This window comes from Cuculus canorus, chromosome 9 (assembly GCF_017976375.1).
Source record: "Cuculus canorus isolate bCucCan1 chromosome 9, bCucCan1.pri, whole genome shotgun sequence".
Taxonomy (NCBI): Eukaryota; Metazoa; Chordata; class Aves; order Cuculiformes; family Cuculidae; genus Cuculus; species Cuculus canorus.
Genome location: NC_071409.1, coordinates 13,538,062 through 13,557,538, shown reverse-complemented (window position 1 = coordinate 13,557,538; position 19,477 = coordinate 13,538,062). Strand labels below are relative to the sequence as shown.

At 46.6% G+C, this 19,477-nt stretch overlaps 1 protein-coding gene across 5 annotated transcripts in view; it reads right to left on the bottom strand.

The window, feature by feature from the left end:
- P3H2 (prolyl 3-hydroxylase 2) overlaps positions 1-19,036 on the bottom strand; it is a 71,344-nt gene extending 52,308 nt beyond the window's left edge. For 3 of the 5 annotated variants that reach the window (XR_008451250.1, XM_054074454.1, XM_054074455.1), the window contains exon 1: positions 18,238-18,813. Coding sequence is in view for 2 of the 5 variants with exons in the window: in XM_054074454.1 (XP_053930429.1) it covers positions 18,238-18,684 (447 nt within the window). In the remaining 3 variants the exon portion in view is untranslated. Of the gene's footprint in view, positions 1-354; positions 423-16,209; positions 16,304-18,237 lie in introns of all 5 variants that reach the window. The other 2 variants (XM_054074456.1, XM_054074459.1) reach the window with 2 other exon arrangements.
- Between the last annotated feature and the right edge of the window lie 441 nt (positions 19,037-19,477).

Below are 19,477 nucleotides of genomic sequence, written 5' to 3'. Positions count from 1 at the left end.
GCAGGTCTGCAAGGACAGAAAAACCTGGAAAGTCTGAGATGCAACCTACATCATGTCTAGGCTGCATCTGCTTGACTCGGCAAGCTGTAAGGGACTAAGATCCGCATCTGTGGCAACCGAGAGCCGCCTCCTCCCCTTGCAAAAACGTGCAGTTGCAGCACAGTCAGATTCTTAGCAAGCAGTCTATTCAGAGGTGAAAGGGAGATGAAATAAAAATACTTTCCTTATCTAGCAGATTACAGCAAGACTTTCTCAGTAAGGAGTGCAAAATGCCAGCCGTCTTGGGGACCAGGTCTAGCACCACAGCTTTTACGGTAAAATGGTTTCATTGCCCAGTCTACTGCATTATCTCACCTGAGACAGCCAGAGGGGGACCTGGTGGCAATGTCGGCATCCACCCAGAGACACGGCAAGCCTCCATCCTAAGAATATTAAGGAAAGACCAAAAGTTCTTTACAACCCATTTGTGGATTCAGTTAGGTCTAACCAGAAGCACAGGGTGGAAACAAGTGGTTGTGTTAATGAACAAGATAGCATCTGGTGTGGGAAGGAGATACAGAAAAAATGCAACATGAATTGCAGGCAGCAATTCACACCTGCTGCCCCACAACAAGTTTAGATCAAACATTCACAGCTTGCTAATGAGATAATTCTTGTCCACCTGCCAACACACACAGTTCAGCCCAATCCCCGTGGTGCAGTGAATTCTTCCTCCTTCTGCAGCTATCTCAATGAAAAGGTGTAGAGCAAAACTGCCTACCTGCACGTGAGTTTGAAGAGCTGTACCTACATGACTGAAATTAATTTAAAAATTAAGAAAGAGGGATGGAATTCAGGTCATTAGAGAGACACAAACTGTCTAGAGCAGGGCACCAAGCAGGTCTGCTGGTCCATTTACTATTGGTACCCTTCTGTCATACATTGCTTTTTTTCCTTTTTTTTATGTGGAAGGCAATTTACTGGGGCCTTTTAGTCTTCTAAACAGAAGAATTAACACATCATGGTGTGAACTGTGACAAAACACATGATCAAACTTCTATCCTCTTCATATCTTTTCAATTTATTGCGCTGGTGGGTATGCGACAACCAGCAGATTCTGCCCACAGTTACAAACTGGGAATAGGGAAATCTTTTATTCCTTTCACTTTATTGAACTTGTATGCTCTCAGTAATTTATCAACCACATCAGTACAAGCAATGTAGGCTCTTTAAGATTAAAGTCCATCAACTCCAGAAGTTTGTATGCCTGTTACTGGCTTTGAGCATCCCATCCGCTAGCACAGAGCAGAACTGCATGATCTCTCTGTGCAGATAACACACAAAAAAAATCATCAGCTGGAGAAAAAGAAAGCCATCACCACCATGAAAGAACAAAGCTGTTAAATGAGGTTTTTGTGCTTATTTGCTCAGCTAAGGTAAACTGCTTGCCTTGGACCCCACAAAGCATAGACAGAAGTAACAGCTTTTCTTTCTCAGGACCCAGAAGTCTTCTCATCTTTTTATCATGCTCCAGCAACTTTGTATCTGATATGAGCAAATAAGGTCAGTCATTTCAGTCTGATTGCTGCCTTGCTGCTTAAGGAACAAATACGGTCATCAATAAACCTCTGACAGAGAAACCAGAGGCTTTAATAAGCATAAAACAGCAGCTAAGTGTTATGAACTTTTCTTAAATTCCCTAAAAATGAAGATCAGCTGCCTGGCACCGATTCCCCAGCAGCAATAACTGCTGCATTCGGAGCAGTTTTGGATGCTTCTGAAAATAGGCGTGACCTTGTGCCAAAGAAAATAATCTTTTAATTTTATAGTTGTCTGAATAAAACTTGAAAATGAGAGTGTCTGGGGAGACACATGTAATGAATTGCCTGGTGTCTGAAAAGGTCTTTTCCTTTGCCTCTCTCCAAGAGTCAGCAAGTTAAACTTGACTGGATTTAAAATGAGAGTTCAGGGGGTTCAAATCAAAGATCTTTTCACTTGATGTTCGGTTTCCATTGATTTCAGTGGTTCAGGGTCAGGCAACGCAAATTAAAATAAAGCGGGAGGGGGGAAGGTAAAAAGTAAAAATCTTTCCCAATGCTAAAGAGTCCTAGCAGTATCCCACAGCAAGAAAAAGTCCTCAGCAGCTCCATGTACTGGCTAGTGGCAGAGGTTTGCCTAAAATTTTTTAAGAGGAGATTTTAGGCTCTCAACATACCAGCAGCATAAGGTGTCACTGTCACCTGGTGTGAAAACAGCCAGGACAAAAAGCTGGGGGGAAAAAAAGAAAAGATTTTTTAATTCCTGCATAAGTCCTTGGCTCTATATTACCAGTAGCAGGAGAAGACAGTTTGGAATGCACCTTGGTGGTGAACCTCCTCATGCCAAAGAGGACATGTGCCACTTTGGGGAAGGCTGAAATGCCTGTCAGGAAACTTGCACGCAGGAGAAGAAGTGATAGAACTAGTGACGGCCCATGTCACGATGCCCTGCTAACCCAGTGGCAAATCACTGAAGCAACACAAGCCTCTGGAACAACTTCTAAAGAGAAAGCGGAGAAAGCTCCCGCTAAAGCACAATGTAAAGCTCTGGAGTTATTTAAAGTATGGAAAATACCAAGAACAGCCTATGAAATGGCAGCTGTTTCAGACGGGTCTTTTATAAGCTACTCTAAAGAAAGCACTGAATATCCTACTTATGCTGAAAATTATACAGGTCATTTCCATATTTAGTGCAGAGTTGCACGGAGGTAGGTAGGGAACAAGACACATTCATACTCCATCTTTAGCATGACTACCACCCAGATCCATATGCGATCTTGGCCTTCTACCCTGTATTTAAAGTAGAAAAAGCTGTGCTCTGAATTTAAGGGGGGGGAAAAAAAGAATCCAGACCTTTGTGGAAAAGGTTTTAGTGAAAAGGCTGCCTGCTTTTCTGTGGTTACTGAGGTAATGAAACTTCAACAGGGGCTTACACAATGTCAGAGTGGAAGAAATTCTAAGCATCTATTAGAAAGGTTTTAAGTTACTCAAAAGCCTTACTGATAGGATTTCAAAGCCAGCTACTCTACTCGGACACTAATGTGCAAGCGAACACGTCTTTCAAAACCACATGCGGCCAGGCTATTTATACTCCCAGTCTTGTTTCCTACCATTCATAAGTAGGAGTGTGAAGCAGCAGGGCAAATCAAATAAATGACTTCATTCCTCTGGGGATATGAGCAAATGGGAACAAAGAAGCAAACATTTACAAATTCAGGATGCCATATTTTTTGCCAAGTTTTCTTCCAGTGGGGAACTCCAAAGGAATCAAGGATTATAAGTGCTATCTTCTTTGTAAAGCTCTGCACCCATGAGTGCACATGTATGCGTACGCACAAGCAATCTCCCAGACCCACAGGACTCCACACATAGGTCTGTGGAAGACATTACAGAGCAGTTTAATATACTAACATTCGTGTAACTGGATACAAAGACTTCTGTCTCCGGTAAAGCAGAATTTGGGGTATGGCATCACGCGCCAGGTAAGTGTATCCCTTTTGCTAAAGCAAAGGCCAAAAGCTTCTGGAAATCCTCACTTTGTAGTAGAACGGGCGTTTATGAACAGGCTAAGATTCTCCCAATTGCTGACCTGGGAGCCATCAAAAGACCGATCAGCTCTAGTGTGAATTTTCTTCTGTAACGGTACATGTAACTGTAGTTCAGAAAAGAAATGTGTCTATGCTTGCTGCTGAAGACCAATGCCCTACGAAAGAAAGGTTATAATATAAATATGAAAAAAACACAGCCTTCGAAACCATAACACAGATAAGATATCTGACAAGTTAAAAGACACAAACGACAGCCATTTGCTTTGTGTGGGGTCGAGATTGTGCAACACGATGCCCTCACCTCCCTCTTTCCCAGTCACAGCAGAGCCTGCCTGGCTGCTTCGGTTCCAGCACAAATTCTTGTTCCCGTTTTCTGTACAAAGAAGCTCAAACACAAACTTTATACAAGTTTCCCCTTTCAAACCAAACCAAACCCACCACACTACTCATCCTCCTCAAAATGGGTCAGGATCCTTGTGACCTCCTCCTCCAGTTCGGTTGAGTCTCCCAAGCTCATTTTGTGCTGTGACTCAGTTTCCTTCCATATTTCTCTACTCCTTCTGTTCCCTGCCCTACTTTTCTCACTCACATTTCCCTTTTGACTGTCCCATGGGAGGAAGACAAACTGAAACATACTCCAGAGCTGAAATTACAGTTCACTCCATAGATTTGAAATTAAGCAGAATATCAGTTTTCCGAAAAACCTCTCAATGGTTGTTGAAATAATTATTTTTCAAGCAGTAATTTTTTTTTTTCTTTTAAGGCAAACTCAGTGCACAGACATCATGCAGCACATCTGATACTCTCCAAAGTGATGTCAGTTATGTCTTACAAGACTGAGGTGTCTGGTGAGTAATCACCGCACCTCAAACTCATTCCACAGAAGGGCAAATCAAGGTTTGGAGCGCTGGATGCTCTCCTGCCCCCTGACAAAATACAAGCTGGAATGGACCAAACGGAGGCATTTCTGTCCTGCCTCTCAAACCCTTGCCAGTGACCACAGCAGCACTTGTCTGGGTCACACACTCCCAAAAAAAAAACAGTTGGGACCATCAGGCAGTTGCTACATATAAGCATGAGGTCTGCCAGATCACACTGGAGTGCTGTGCAGAATGACAACCCAACATACTAGATTCAAAATACACAGTTCAACACAACACACAGTTGTTTCGCTTTAGTTATTTTTGTTGCCAAAATAACTAAAGGCATCAGCCGGAGCCATCAAACCTGATTTAAGTCCACAGCAAGAACAGGTACCAACTCAGCTAACTTTCTCTCTGCTTAAGGATGTCACACTCCCATTTATAGAAGCAGCCTGCAGCTCAGCGTTTTCAGATTACAGGACAGACAGACCTATGTCATTACACAGCATATGCCTGCAAGCTTTATTGCTAAACATCACTAGATTTCAAACCCAGACACCTGTGAGGACAGTTTGCTAAATCCATGATCAACTCACTGCAGAGTCTGGCAGTCAGAGCAGTTGTCCTCAAGATGGACCAAGAACAAAGGGTGCAAAACTCAGGAATCCCCAAACCCTGCTATTTTCCAGCAGCATTCAGTACATATCTCTTCCTGAAATTCCCCAGCACTGGCATCCTTTCGTTGTCGTTGGTCACTAGCGGGACAAAGTTTCCGCTTGCACTGAGTGGCATCCTGGCTCTGAAACAAGAGATAACTGAGTACCGCTTTATGGTTTCTAACGCTAAGCAAACGCACATCTAGTTTCCCATGTTCAGGGCTGCAACAGCACCAAGGGGATGTAAGAGCAGAGGGCAAAGCTTGGTCGCACATAAAACGGAGAGTACAGCACAGCCTAGATCTGCTGCAGTTTTGCAACAGAAGAATCTACAAGGATAACCTCCAAAAGGCCTGACAGTGTTCCTGGCACATGGGAAACATTACAAAGAGAAGCATCTTCTCCCTTCTTGTCTTTCTCCAAAAATCTACCTTTCCCACTCCAGGCCTCAAAAGCAAACAGAGCAAAATTAATATGTTTGAGAGCTCAGCTGCCTTTTTCTCTTCTTTTCCCTCTCAATAACAGATGATAATCTCCAAACTTGTTCTTAAATAACTTAAATAAGATGGACTGTGAAAGAGTTCATATAATGAACTATTGACCCAGCTGTACCATGGCACCTAGAAGCACCAATAGCTACACCAGCATGCTCCTTCACTTGGCACAGTAATGCCTCCCAAAGATGCTTCCTTCTGGGCTTGGGTATATTCTTACTCCCATGAAATAAACCTTTATGCACAGGGCCAAGCACTGCTGGCTCTTACACCTGAGCAGTCCCTCCCATCTCAAGCGCACAGCACAAACACCAGTAGGTTTTCCTATTCGCCACCCCAGCTCCATGGTTGACTGACCACACATGAGAAAAGCCCATGATGCACACCCAGAGCACGCAAGAGCACAACTGCCAACCCTATTTAGCAAGACTTTCCTATTCAGCACGGGCTGGCTGTGACGCCAAAGCAACTCTAAAGAGCAGGACATAAGATCACTAAAGAGGCGTGGGAGACCTTTCCAAGCACAGCTCCAGCGCCTGCCTCCACTGATAATTCCACTTGGGCGCTGAACTGTAACATCCACAGAGTAAAATAACAGCAAAGGAGCAAGAATGTAAACAATAAGCCTGAAGCATGCAAACCTCTCCTATCCAATACTTCTCATCATGAAGGACAGTACGGTTTCTGGTCAGTGTTTTCCAAGATAACTGAGAGCATTGATTACGGGCAGGTCAGTGACAGCTTTAAGTGCTGTAACTTTCAAAGAAAAAATCCAGACATGATTATTCAGATCTCTCCACCAGGTTTGGTTTAATTCAAAAAACATTAGAGGCTAAAAATGGTTTGTGTAGGAGTCTATAATCTAGCTAGGTTTCATACCAAGGACTCAAAAACAGATTTGGAAAACAGAAGTACATTGATTAAAATAACAGTTTTTTGGAGTTAAAAACACCAATGGCTGCGGGAAGCCTTGTGCTACGGTGCAAGAGTCACTTTCCAGGAACCGCTTTGTTGAACATCTAAACCCCAAACAATAAGCAGGTTGGAATAAGTCTCTGAAGATGGGGAAATCTCTTTTTAAGCTCAGTTCTGAGCTTGGAAATATTCAAAGAATCATAGAATAGTTCAACTCTCAGAGCTTCAGTCGTCACACTGGAGAGGCCAGCTGCCAAAACTGAAACTCTCTTGCACAGAGGCAGCCAGGGAGCTACAAGCCTTTTCCTCTACAACCCCCTGCCTTGCAGAGCTGCCTACCTCAGGTACCTCTTCTCACATACTGCTCATTGCAGCCTTCCCATCATCCAGGTTCGAACCACCCATTCAGGCACCAATGTCACATGGTGTGCCTTAGTTACACTCAAGTCACTGAAGTTCCTGGAATAAGACCCCAACCCAGCATTAAAGCACTATATATGTGTAGGATCTGTCCTTTTATACACTTGCAGCACAGCCCAAGCTGTACAGAAGGAGTACACAGTTGACAGCTGCTGAGGGGACAAACTCTGCTTCCTAAAGTGGCACACTGCTGTTTGATTTGCTATATGCCAGCCTTATAAAAAGATCCAGTCTAGAATCAAGTTTTATTAGCAATACCCTAGTGAGCCAAGGTGTCCGGCTGGAGGAAGAGGAAACTTGAATGGGCAGTCACAGCCATTCAGAGACAACCTATGGGGCTTAACCCCTTCTGCACCACACCAACCAGCCTCCCAGCTGCACAGAGCTGCATGAGAGGATACCCTCTGCCTCCCCCAGGGATGAGAGTGCTGGAGCAGCCCCTGCTAGGCTTGCAAAGCAGCTTCACCAGCAGCCCGCAGCAGGGATTTGCAGTCACTGCAGCACCCTGAGGGGCCCACAGGACAGCAGGCTGACTCTACACCACAGTAATTCACAGCACAAGATGCACCAACACCACTCATTCAAGTTGAAGCAAGTCCTGCCCCAGTCTCCTGCTCTCATAAGGGCTCACAAGGACTCAGGAACACCAACAAGCAATAAAAGCCTTTCCCCAAAGCAATGCAAGTCCCATCTATACAAACAGCCTTCCATTATCCACCTCCAGAGATCAACACATCTCACAATTCTTGTTTAAGACCCTGCAAATGCTTACCCCGAGATCAGCAGTGCCTACATGTGAGACAACTTCTGTCTGATCTCAGTCTCTGTGACAGAGACCGGCAGTCCTGGCAGGCAGGATGCTTTGCAACACACCTAAACACGTGACATGGGTGAGGTGAATCCTCTGAAAAGAAGGTTTTTAAACTAATTCTAGCTTCCTTAAAATACAATGAGGTTAAAAAGAGTCCTTAAAAAAAAAAAAAAATCCCTTATTAACTATTTACACATCTCCAAGAGTCCTCTTTCTTACCCCTAGAAAGACTCCCTAAGAAAAAAAAAAAAAGAAATTATTTGTTCAATGAACCAAACAAACCACTTATTGCACAGTGCTATAAGTAAGAGAAATGGGGATAAGACGATACCTCCCCATTGGAAAGGTATTTTGCTCAACTACAGATGCTTTGAATGAGGCTGGCAGCCCTGGATGGGAAAGTGTTTTCAAGCAGCAGTACAGTGCAATATACTGCAAGTCAGTGCTCTTCCTTTCAGATTATTTCATGAAACTTTGCAGTTTTTCATCTGCTTCCAAAGAGACAGAGTAACTCAGGACACGGATGCCCCAGAACATATACAAGCCTTAGAACAGGCAGTGCCTTGGCAAAAAAACACTTTAAAAACAGACCTTCTAAGCAAGGGAACCAACAGACTGTGTTTCAGTCCCTGGGCAGTCACAGCAACACCTTCAGCAAATATTTTGAAGGGTATTTTCCAATTCCTTTCTCTCTGTACCACACTGATCTTTTCTGGCACGGGGTATGGCTGGCTCCATCTTCAAAAGAAGTTGCACCCACAGCCCTGGGCTATGAACTTCAGTACATCTCCCCATCACACCCTCCCGAGTCCAGTCCTGACTTCAAAGAGCTGTGGGTTTAGGCAGTGTCCTATCTTCAATGCTCTAATGCAGGATTTGCCTACTCTTGGGGTTTTTGTTTTTGCAGCAAAGCTGCAGGCAGAAGGCCCCCTGGATTCAAGTGCTCCTGTCTCTAATCTTGACAGAAAACAGCATGGTCTCAGGTTCCTCTTTCTGCATGGACATGATGCAAGATCAAGACCATCACTGCAGCTGGTTTGGAAAAAAAATGTGGTGGAAGCGGTATGCTCATGTCTAACAACCAGGTTTGTGATTTTTCTGATTTTTTTTTTTTTAATTTCATTGCAAAATTCCTTTATGCTGAGAAGGAGAGGACCATGTACAAGGTCCAGAGTGGCTTTGCACTGAAGAAGAGCAGAGGATGTGGCAATGTGTCTGCACACAAAGCAAAGAGCGATGCTGCCTGGCAAGGCAGCAAGCAAAGGTTTTACTCTGCCAGGGTAGAAACCCACCAGCCTCACACAGGTCAGCAAGCAGCCACGTAAGCATCATTTGGCATTTATTGCAGCCACAGCTATTCTTAATGGCTGTGTTGTATCCACCCACACTTATACTAGCTCTATGCTGCAGAATCCACACTCACAACACTACGAATGGCTTGGACACGCATGTGCCAGAGCGACTGCACACTGCACAATATTACCCTGAACAAATCCAGTGAGGGCAGAGCACCTCGCACTGTTCCCTGAAGCCAACAGTATCCCCAAAACATGTTTCTGATCTCCTACCAAATTCTAACTCTATTGCCTAAGAATGCAACTTGCTATAGTGGAAACAAGTTTTTTTTAAAAGCACAAATACGAGTCTGGCTTTGTAGCTAAATCCCAGTTTTTGAGCACTGAACACATCTCCCATAGAGGCACCTGTCATTCGGCACCATCAGGGAAACCAGTCACTGCATAAATCTGATCCAAGTGCTTTGGCATGAAACTGTTAGGACAGAGGTATGGTTTTGGTGGTGCAGACAGTTCATTTCTGACATCACTTCATGTTCTGTTCCCTCCTGTGTTTTCTGCCACTTACCCCTTATGAGGCGAGATGTTCACCTCACCCTTATTAAAATCTTCAGTGCTACAAAGACAGAAATCTCTCCTGCCCATGGCCACCTCACATTTGAAACTTCCTGGTTGGTCTGTGCCTCAAATGCTAATGATGTTCTCCCAAGAAGCTCATCTGCAGATTCTGCCTGACCCAAGGACCAGCATCAGGGCCCAGGGTGGAGGGTGATGGCAACTGCCACCAGACCAATAGCCAGCCTGTCACCTCCGTGCTGCAAGAGGATACATTCCTTGGCACAACAGCATGGTCAGCGTGCTGTCCTGCACCCTATCTGCTTCCCATCTCAGCAAGAGTACAGACTCAGCCTTTCATCCAACCCTGAAAGAACGTGTTTTTCTCCTCTTTTTTTTTTTTTAAAGTGAACAAGTTACAAGCAAGTATTTGGCCTTCATAACCTATGGGCTGCAGCCAAACTCTGCCATATGTTCCAGCTAATACATGTGGTCTTTGCTTCCCATCCAAGAAAGGAAAAAAGGACATTTATGAGCTGGGTTTCTGCAGGAGCATGTGGGAAGGAAGGGGTTGGGAGGGGAAGCTATTTTTGTTGCTATAACTATTTGGTGGCCAAATCCCTGACCTGTGACGTCAGATCTGGAGGGTCTGTTTAACTGACCAGTTGTCATGGAAAGAGGGAGAATTGGTTGGGAGGCACAGAGTGGCAAGGAACAGCCCTCTGCTGCCTGAACCCACACACAGGCAGACCCCCTGTCTTCGTTAGTCATCACCGGCTCACGGCCAAGAAATAAAAATGTCAATATGTTATTGACAATACATTGGCTGGAAACAAAAGCATCCAAGGAACTTTGCGCCCTCCTTCCTGCCATCAGTTACTGTTAAAAAAACACAAGCCAAATCCTGATCTCAGTTTCTCCAGTGTAAAGGCAAGAGAAACTCCATGGCCCTCAGCTGGGTCACCCCGGGTTCACACTGATGTATCCAAACTCAGCCCGGCCCCAGTCCAGACTACACACATGGAAACAGGCCACGTGCAGAGTGCAGGAGTCCCTACTCCTCAGGAACAAACCCAATCACAATTACTAATTCATACCACCTCCAAAGGAAAAAAAATTAGATAAATAACCCCTGAATCCCATGCTCCAGATGTCAAGCACTGCCTCGAGCCCAGAGTCCTGCTAGCAAGAATCCTGCTCAGGACGTTGGCAGCAAATGGCTCAGTTACTGACACGATGGTTTCTCACTACTGCCCACGCCATCCATGATGAAATCATCAGTTGTACAAGGAAATGGGAATAATCCTTGCTGTAACCTCAGGCACAGCTAGTGAGCACTGGGCATAAGTTTACTTAGTAGGGCTAAATTTCATTGCTCATTCACATGCAGTTCATTATCAGCTGCCATTAGTTATTCCTGTGGCCAAAGACAACAAAAGGACTCGGCAGAAGCCAAAACAGAGCTCACTGGGACGTATGGATGAGATTTAATAGCCAGTACAAAAAGCCAGTTAACAAATCCCAGTGCAGTGCAGCACATGGATGGGACAGCTCAGCAGCACGGCTCTGCCAACAAGCAGCCAAAGGAAGCCATCGTGAGACAAGCGAGGAGCAAGGTGCAAAAAGCCACAGGAAACTAGGGAGATAAAAGAACAGGGAAAGGTCAGGTTCCTAGGTTACAGCACAGCAGCTGCAGTTTGTTCTCCAAAGCCAATGGGCTCTCCTATGCTATCAGCGCCCAGTTTTGCCCAGGTTGGCATGTTAACCTAGCGCATGAACTGCGATGTCTTTAGATCAAGACACTGAAAGATTCAGTGAAACCTTGTGAGTCACACCACTGTCTTCTCCACCATCCAAGCAATGGCATCAGGAATTGCCAAAAAAAATGGAGGAATCCAGGCTCACCTTTTTTACTTCACAAAACTGAGAAGTTTTGCTGGCTGGGACCTGCTGCCAGTATATTTTGGAGTCTTGGCATGACTGCACAGCTAGGAGGTGAGAAATTGGAACTTGGCAAGACAAAAAAAAGCAGCCCTGGCCAGCAAATGGCTGATTATTAGTCTGTATGAAATGAGCTTACTGTGTATAAGACCAGTTTGTGATGATTGATTGTGTCCCGATTTGTAGCAATGCTGAGCAGGGCTGTGCAGCTGAACTGATGTGCAAATCTGCAAACACCATAATTTTGCTTTTGGATTTGTTCTATTAAAAACAAACAAGCCAAACCAAAACAACAACAACAAATAGTAGAAAGTCACTACAACCATAGAGACTAACTCTTAGTATAGCACCAGCCTGGAGACAGGTCCGAAAAGCCAAGATCAAGAGTCTCCTGTGAAGATGGCATAGGAGTCCAGTGTAATTCTTGGTACACTGGTTTAACTCCTAGCTCATCTCCACCAAAAAAACCATGTACCTAATCTGCATTTGCTAGTGTCAGTATTGAACCACTGGGTCACATCTTTCCCTCTTTGCTAATACTTTCAACCCAAAATGAAACATTTCAGAAACGTTTCATCTGAAGTGGTTCACAAGAACAGAGGTAGTTGTGTCCGCATCCCGGGTTTAGGGCAGGATATTTAGTCCTGCCATAAACCGAGGACAATAACCCAACCATCAAGACTCAGAGTTTTTCATCCCATAAACTGAGTTTATTTTTGTCTACATAATTTTAACTTTCTGAGCACTAACATTTACCCTCTGGTGAAGACTAGGAATGCTCTCTCAAAATATCTAAGTAAAGAGACGTTCCAAAAGATTAGTTCAGGGATATATTTATTTATCTAGTATCTGAAGTAATACCAGTTCTCAAGATTAAAGATAAATAAACACCGCTAACAGTAATAGTCCAAACAATAATGATTATCTGACAGTTCTACTACAGCTCTTTGTCTGGGATATGTCATATAAATCCTACGAAAACAAGAACAACTGACCAGGCAGACTTTACAGTACAGGTGATAGCCATGGGGAGAAACAGCCTCAGTAGCCTGCTCCTGCAATGACTTTCAAGTAGCAGCGTTTTCCATCTTATTCTGTGTCACTATCCCTGAGACATCCTAAGTGAAATCATCACTTTTCCACCAAAGGCTGTGGTTCACCCCAGGACAAGATCCTACTACCTGCTTAAGTCCATGCAGCATCACAGCATAAAGGAAAATGGAACAAAACATTAACGGAAAATATCAGTCCTCGCCTGAAACAAGCCAAAATCCCAAAGCAACTACATTGGTGTGAATCCAGAGTTACTCTGCAATCCCTAGGTAGGTAGTCCAGATGTCTGTCAAGGAGACAAAAGACTCTGGCCCAGTACAACAGCAATGGGCAGCAGCAAAGAGTTACTCAAGGTGGAAAGAATTTGGTGGAGATGTCTTAACAACCATCCCAAGCTTGCTACAGGCGCTCAGAGACTGACACTCAAGCATGGCTGGTGCTAAGTCTCACACAAGCACTGACAGAAGAAAGAAGGATCAGTCTGGAGTGGCTAGAGGCCTGGTTTTACATACTCAGATCTCCTCCCTCGAATTCAGATTCACATAGATCCTGATTTTTTAAAGAAAGAACTGGAGTAAGGAAGTAATCTGTATTGAAAGACTTCTGAAGTTTGGGCTCCCACTGTTCCTTTTTTTTGTCTCCCATGGCCTTCTATCAAGTCATTATTTTGTCTATGCTGCATTGCAGAAATCTTGGAGGCCTGGGTGGGCAGAAGAGCACCGGGCGACCCAAGGACACGCTCCCTGCCGCGCCCCCAGCACTGCCCCACAAGCTGCAGCATGGAAGACCCAGCAGAGAAGACAACAGTGCAAAGCCAAAATTCGTCCCAAACAAGACCACTAGAAAGACTCTAAGCTGTTGTTTAAAGTTTGTGTGACCAGAAAAAGACCTTTTTTAAAAAAAAGAAAAGAAACAGCTTTAAAGAACAAATAAACAGCCTCTCCTACAACAGTGAAAACCTAAACATTATTGTTTTATTCTTGCAACACATGAAATCATGATAACAGAAGTACATCTAAGACATAGCAAGGGGGAAGTCAAGACAAGGACAGAATAAGCCAGACACAGTCACTCTTGCACCTTTTGCTCCACAATCTGACATTACTAAGAGAGGAGCTATGCCCTATGTGCCGGAGACTTGTTTTATTTATTGTTTTAAACACCAGTACAGACTAAAAGGCTTTTCATCATCTAGATTCGAGGCTGGTGGTTACAGACTACATATGTACAATTCCTGCCACGCTTCACCGACGCGCAACCGGGCACGCAGGCAAGCGGGAAGACGAGAACATTGCAAGTCAACATTTACAAAATGGAACAAGTGCTCAGTAACAGCACATCAATATATAGAGAAAATGAAAATAGGCTATAGTGACCGTGCCAGCAAACAGCCAGGGAATGCCACGGCTGGAAATAAGATGAGCCGGGGAAAGAGACCTCAAGTGAAAGGTCAATAGGGTAGAAGAGAAGGAATACCTGGTTTTGTAATTGATACAGTGATCAACTTTTCCAGGTTACTTTGTTTTTTTGGACAAAGCTGACTTGCAGGAGTCAGTACAGGGACAGAAAGCGATGCTCTTGTCTCAGAGCTCATGGCAGGCTGCACAGCAAGCTCCAACACAGCTACTGACTCAGCAGCTCACAGCCAGCAAAAGCTTTCATGGTGTACATTGTCTCCTCCTCCACTCCCTCTCAGAGCTAGAAAACCCTCCAAAAGGATGGGGGTTAGAGACATCTTGGCCTGCAGGCTAGGTTTTAACAGAAACAAGATGACTAAGACAGCAAAGCAAGGAGGATGTGATTAATAAAATATTTCAGAGGGCAAAGAGATCACCCCCTCACCAACCTGCCAAGCCTAAAAGGTATAAAAGTCTGATAAAGTCCTAACAGCCAGAGCACAGCAGAGAGCCACCATAAGGCAAACTGCCCTTCTGCCCATGAGACATGACACCAGAAACCCACCAAAGGACATTTTCTCTGTGGGCTGAAGAGCTCACTACATGCACTACAAGAGTTAAATACCACATTCACATCACCTTCTCTGTTTCCACAACTTCTCAAAACCCATGCTGCTCTAACTGCCTCAGCTAGCTGCACCCAGTATCTTTCTAAATTACCTGAAAACATCAGCTACCCTGTGAAAACAAGGAGTCTCCCTATTTACAATACATACTTGCAACCTGCAAAAAAGTCTTGCAAGCGCATTTGGACTTGCCCTGCTTGTTCGAGGCAATTTGTCTACAGTCTCTGTAGAGACTGCAATCAACCTCAGAGGCCTGATCCAGCGCCTAAAGCCCACAGAAGCCTTCAGCTGAATCCACAAGGTGTCCCAGTCCTGCAGTGCACCACAATCTCCCCTCACATCATGCTAGAGTCACCAAAAAGACTCTGATTGCATCTGTGAAATGGAACACGGGTTGTCAGAAGACCACTGTTTATATTTCAGAAATATACACAGAATAAAATAAAATAACAAAATTATTTAGGGAACTGATAGGATGACATGGGTTTAGAGACTGATGGGACATGTTCTCACACAGGTATACCATAAGCATTTGACCTAATCACATCATCACCTCCCGGTGCCTCTACAGTGCTCTGTGTGGGAGCATCTCAAGCATCTGCTTAGAAGCAGAAGCAGGGGGAACACAGCCCAAGGCAACTGCAGCTATGGTCCACTATGCAGCAAAGAAATTCCCAAACTTCCAAGTCTAACATCAGTTTTCCACCTGCAGAGACTAATTCACATCATCATGACTGGGCCAAGCTCTTCTGACACTTGCTCTGCAGTGAGAGACCAGCAGCAGAGCGAGACCCCCAGCTCGCCCCCAGGGCGCATGGGGCGGCTCTGCTGCCCCAAAGGTGGCAGAGGCACACATGGTCCAGGCCAACATTCAGCCTGTGCATCTGTCAGTAGGAATAAAAGCCTTTGCTTTTCATACCCCACAGGAGTGTTGCAAGGATTAGCTCATGTTTATTCAGCACCATTTTTCAAAGCACTGCACAAGAGCCAAACCCTTCAGTTTTTTTTGATCTGTTCCTTGCTTTGTCACTCCTTCCCAAAGGGACACATTTCTCCCCTCCCGAGAAACAAACAAGCACAAGGTCAGCAGGAGTGGGAGGTGGGAAGCACATTCCAGGCTGCTCCTCCTCTCTTAAACCACAAATGCCATCAACCTCTGCCGCCTGTCCAGTCCAGCCGGCACCCCGAGTGAGTCCCCAGCAGTCAGGGCTCCCCACGCAGCCGGGGAAAGAGTCAGACAGGATACACAGCAGGATGTTTACCCTCATTTAATTTCCTTTTTGATTTCAAGGAGCAAAACGGGGGGGTCAAACAGCCACCCCTGGAGTTGTGCAGCTTGCCTTTGCACCCACATCAAGGTAGGGGGACTCCGCACAAGCCCGGTTTTTCAGCTCCCCTTCTCAGACAAAGCCAAGCGGATGCTGCAGCTGAGATCTCCGAGGAGAGTGCGTGTGCCGCTGCACCCCAACCCTCAGGGAACATGCCAAAGCCTTGGCACTCAGCCTTGGCACACAGGGATGGTTCACATCAGAGCATATGGAAGTGCTATACATTAGACCTCATGATTTGTGCAAGTGCAGGCAAATCTGATGTGGAGCATTTTCTTCCATGCACAGACCTGCTGAGCCAGATCAAAACAGCCATCCTGGGAACAGGGCTCACACTCAGGCAGCCATGGAGTGAGGATGCGAGACAAACCACCATGGGATCCTCTGTGGGACAAGAGCATCAAAAAGGGTTCTAGAAAAACACATTAAAAACAAACAGCTCTATTCAAAGAGTACTTTCCCTTGGCTACGGTGCCCAAAAACAAAGGCAACCATGCAAACAGCAAGAACATCCGTTATTCCATCAGAAAGCAAGAAAATCAAAGTTAGCATGAATATAAAATCTCCAGACATCGCAAAAGCAGATTAAGATGAGTTACACGTAACAAGAAAAGGCTGTTTTCACCACACTGCTTTGATAAGTTTACAATGTATTTTTAAATGGAAAATAAAAATCTCACACCCAGGAAAAGCAGAAATGGGAGAACAGACCATATTAGTAACTCAGCTGGATTTTTGTATATCAGTTTTACTGAAATGTAAGACAGAACACCCATTCCTCTAATCCCGAGGAAAGTTTTTTCGATGAACTTGATGTAAATCTTTGTGACTCTGGGAAAAGTTTTGAATTCAGATGAAGAAATCACTTAATTTTTTAGCATGGCAAATTCAACGTCACTTCTCACAGATGGTGACGTTACGCAAAGCATCTCTCAAGGCAAGGGCTGCAGGAAAATTCTGCCAGCTTCACTGGGATCACATGTGAGCCAAGTTATAGTTCCTGTTCGCTCCCAGGATTTCTTTCAGGAACTCTATGCAGCACATGGACACTAGAGTTTAAGCCAATGCAGTTCTAGTCCCTGACTTGTAAAAAAGGCATTAAAGCAATGACAGAAACGGAAGTACAGAAAAAGCAACACAGCTATGATTTTCCAAAAGGTTTTAAAATGCAGTAGCTTGTGCTTTGCCTCCTTGTTCTGCTACTGTACAGGCACTGCACCACAGGCACTGGCACTGCCTAAACAGACTTCAGCAGAATCACCCTCCCTGTGCTCTGCTGTACAAGTCTTCACCTATGAAGTTGCCTATAGCAACTAAAAGGTTACGAATGTGCTCAAATAAAGCAAAAAATCTAGAGGGAAATGTTCTAAAAATGTTTTAAGCATTCAACTTGGCATGAAATAAAATTCCCAGAGTTTCTGTCCTTACTAGTCATGACCAGGAAGACTTACTGCAGCTACCTGGCTTGACAGAGCACAAGTCTTGAACTAAAACAAAAATACCCTCAGCTATTCTGATATGAGTTTCCTTTTTTTTTTTTTTTCCCCTTTGGTAAGGAAGTTCAAAAGATAACAATATTTTCCTCAAGTAGCAGCTTCAGGGCAGAAGTTACCCGGATAAGAGGATGATGCTCAAGATGTCAGTGGCTGCTAAAATACTGACTGGACAGTATCACGCATAGTATTTCAGGTAACACCATCAGATCCCATTAGCAGAGGTTATGTGTCCCAGCTTCACACACACTCCCTACTCCTGGAACAGAGCATCAGTTCAGGCTGCCTTAAAGGGAAGCATCTCCGGCAGAGGACATCAGGGTATTACTGTGGGACAGAACATCTGGGGGCCTTTCTCCACAAACTCTCCACTGAAGTCACAGCGTTTACAGAATTACACTATCATAGAATGGTTTGTGTTAAACGGACCTTAAAGATCACCCAGTTCCACCCCCCCCTGTCATGGGCAGGAACACGTCCCACTAGATCAGGCTGCCCAAGGCCCCATCCAACCTGGCTTTGAACACTTTCAGGAATTCTTGAACACTAACAGACAGACAAAAGCCTCCATCCTCCAAATTAAGATGAAAAACAAACAAACAAAAAAAACCAACAAAACAAAAAAAACAGGAAAAGCACAGGTAAGCCGAGGCTGGACAAAGTCCAAGCTGCCAGGCGGGATGCTCTGTGTCGGGAAACGGCCGTGCCGGCACACATCAGCGAGAGCGGAGGGGGGGCCGCACCAGGGATGGATGGGAGGATGGGACAGGGGATAACTTTTGGAGAGGAGAGCCGGGGAGGGCAGGGCCGGGGGGCGGTGCCTACCTGGATGTAGGCGCGCTGCAGGTAGCTGTAGGGCACCCTGCGCTGGAAGTCTGCGCGCACCTCCTCGGCGGCGCGGTGGCGAGAGGCGGCTCCGAGGCGCGGCTCCTCGCACCGCCGCAGGCAGCCGGCGCGCCGCAGCACCGACCCGAAGAAAGGCAGGTCTCCCCCGGCGCCCGTCCCCGGCGCCTCCAGCCGCACCTGCCCGCGGCAGCGCCGCCGGCACCGCAACCGCGCGGCGCGCAGCTCCCGCCGGCTGCGCAGCGCCCGCTCCAGGCACCGCGCCGCGCCCGCGAAGTCCCCGCCGTAGAACGCCTCCACGCCGCTGGCGTACAGCGCGTCGAAGGGCTCCAGCGGGCCGCCCTCCCCCGCGCACCCGCCGCCCGCCGCCGCCGGCAGCAGCAGCAGCGGTAGCAGCAGGGCCCCCCAGCGCCCGCTCCCCGGGGCCATGCCCGCTCCCGGCCGCGGGGCGAGGAGCGAGGGGGGCCGGGCAGCGGAGGCGGCGGCAGGGGGCGAGGGGTCTCTGCCAGGGGAGCCGGGCACCGCGCGAGGGATCTCGATTAATGGTTTCCAGTAGTCCGTGCAATGGGAGCCGGGCACCGCGCGAGGGATCTCGGTGGGGTCCGTGCAATGGGAGCCGGGCAGCGGATCTCGGTGGGGTCTGGGGGTCCGTGCAACGGATCTCGGTGGGGTTCAGCAGTCCGTCACTGGGAGCCGGGCAATGGGTCTCGGTTAATGGGTTGCAGCGGTGTCCGGAGCCGCACGAGGGGCTGCGCTGCTGCCCTACCGTGTGCCGCCCTCCCGCCCCGCCGGCTTCTCTTAAAGGGCCCGGGGCCACCGCCCCGCCCGCCCGGCCCCGCCCGCCCCCCTGCAGCGAAGGGATGCGGAGGGGGGGGTGCAGCCACCGGCCGGGGCGCTCCGCGCATCACTGCTCCGAACGACGTTCAAACGACGTCGTGAAATGTAAATTGCCCCGAGGTGATTTAAACGGCGGCAGCAGACTTTCCTCCCTCTTTTCCATGCCCCACATCTCCCCCGCAGCTCCCCCACAGCGCGGGGTATCCTTATTTGCAGGATGCTTTTCTTTTTTTTTGTCCCTCTGTGAGGCTGTTTCTTGGAGCCGTTTCTGGAGGAGTTCTCCACTCCTCCACCCCTCGCCCTTCTTGCCCCGACAGCCTCCCGCCGCTGGGAATTCTGCAAATAAATCATCTGGGATGGGCACAGTGAGTGGCTGGTGAAGCCT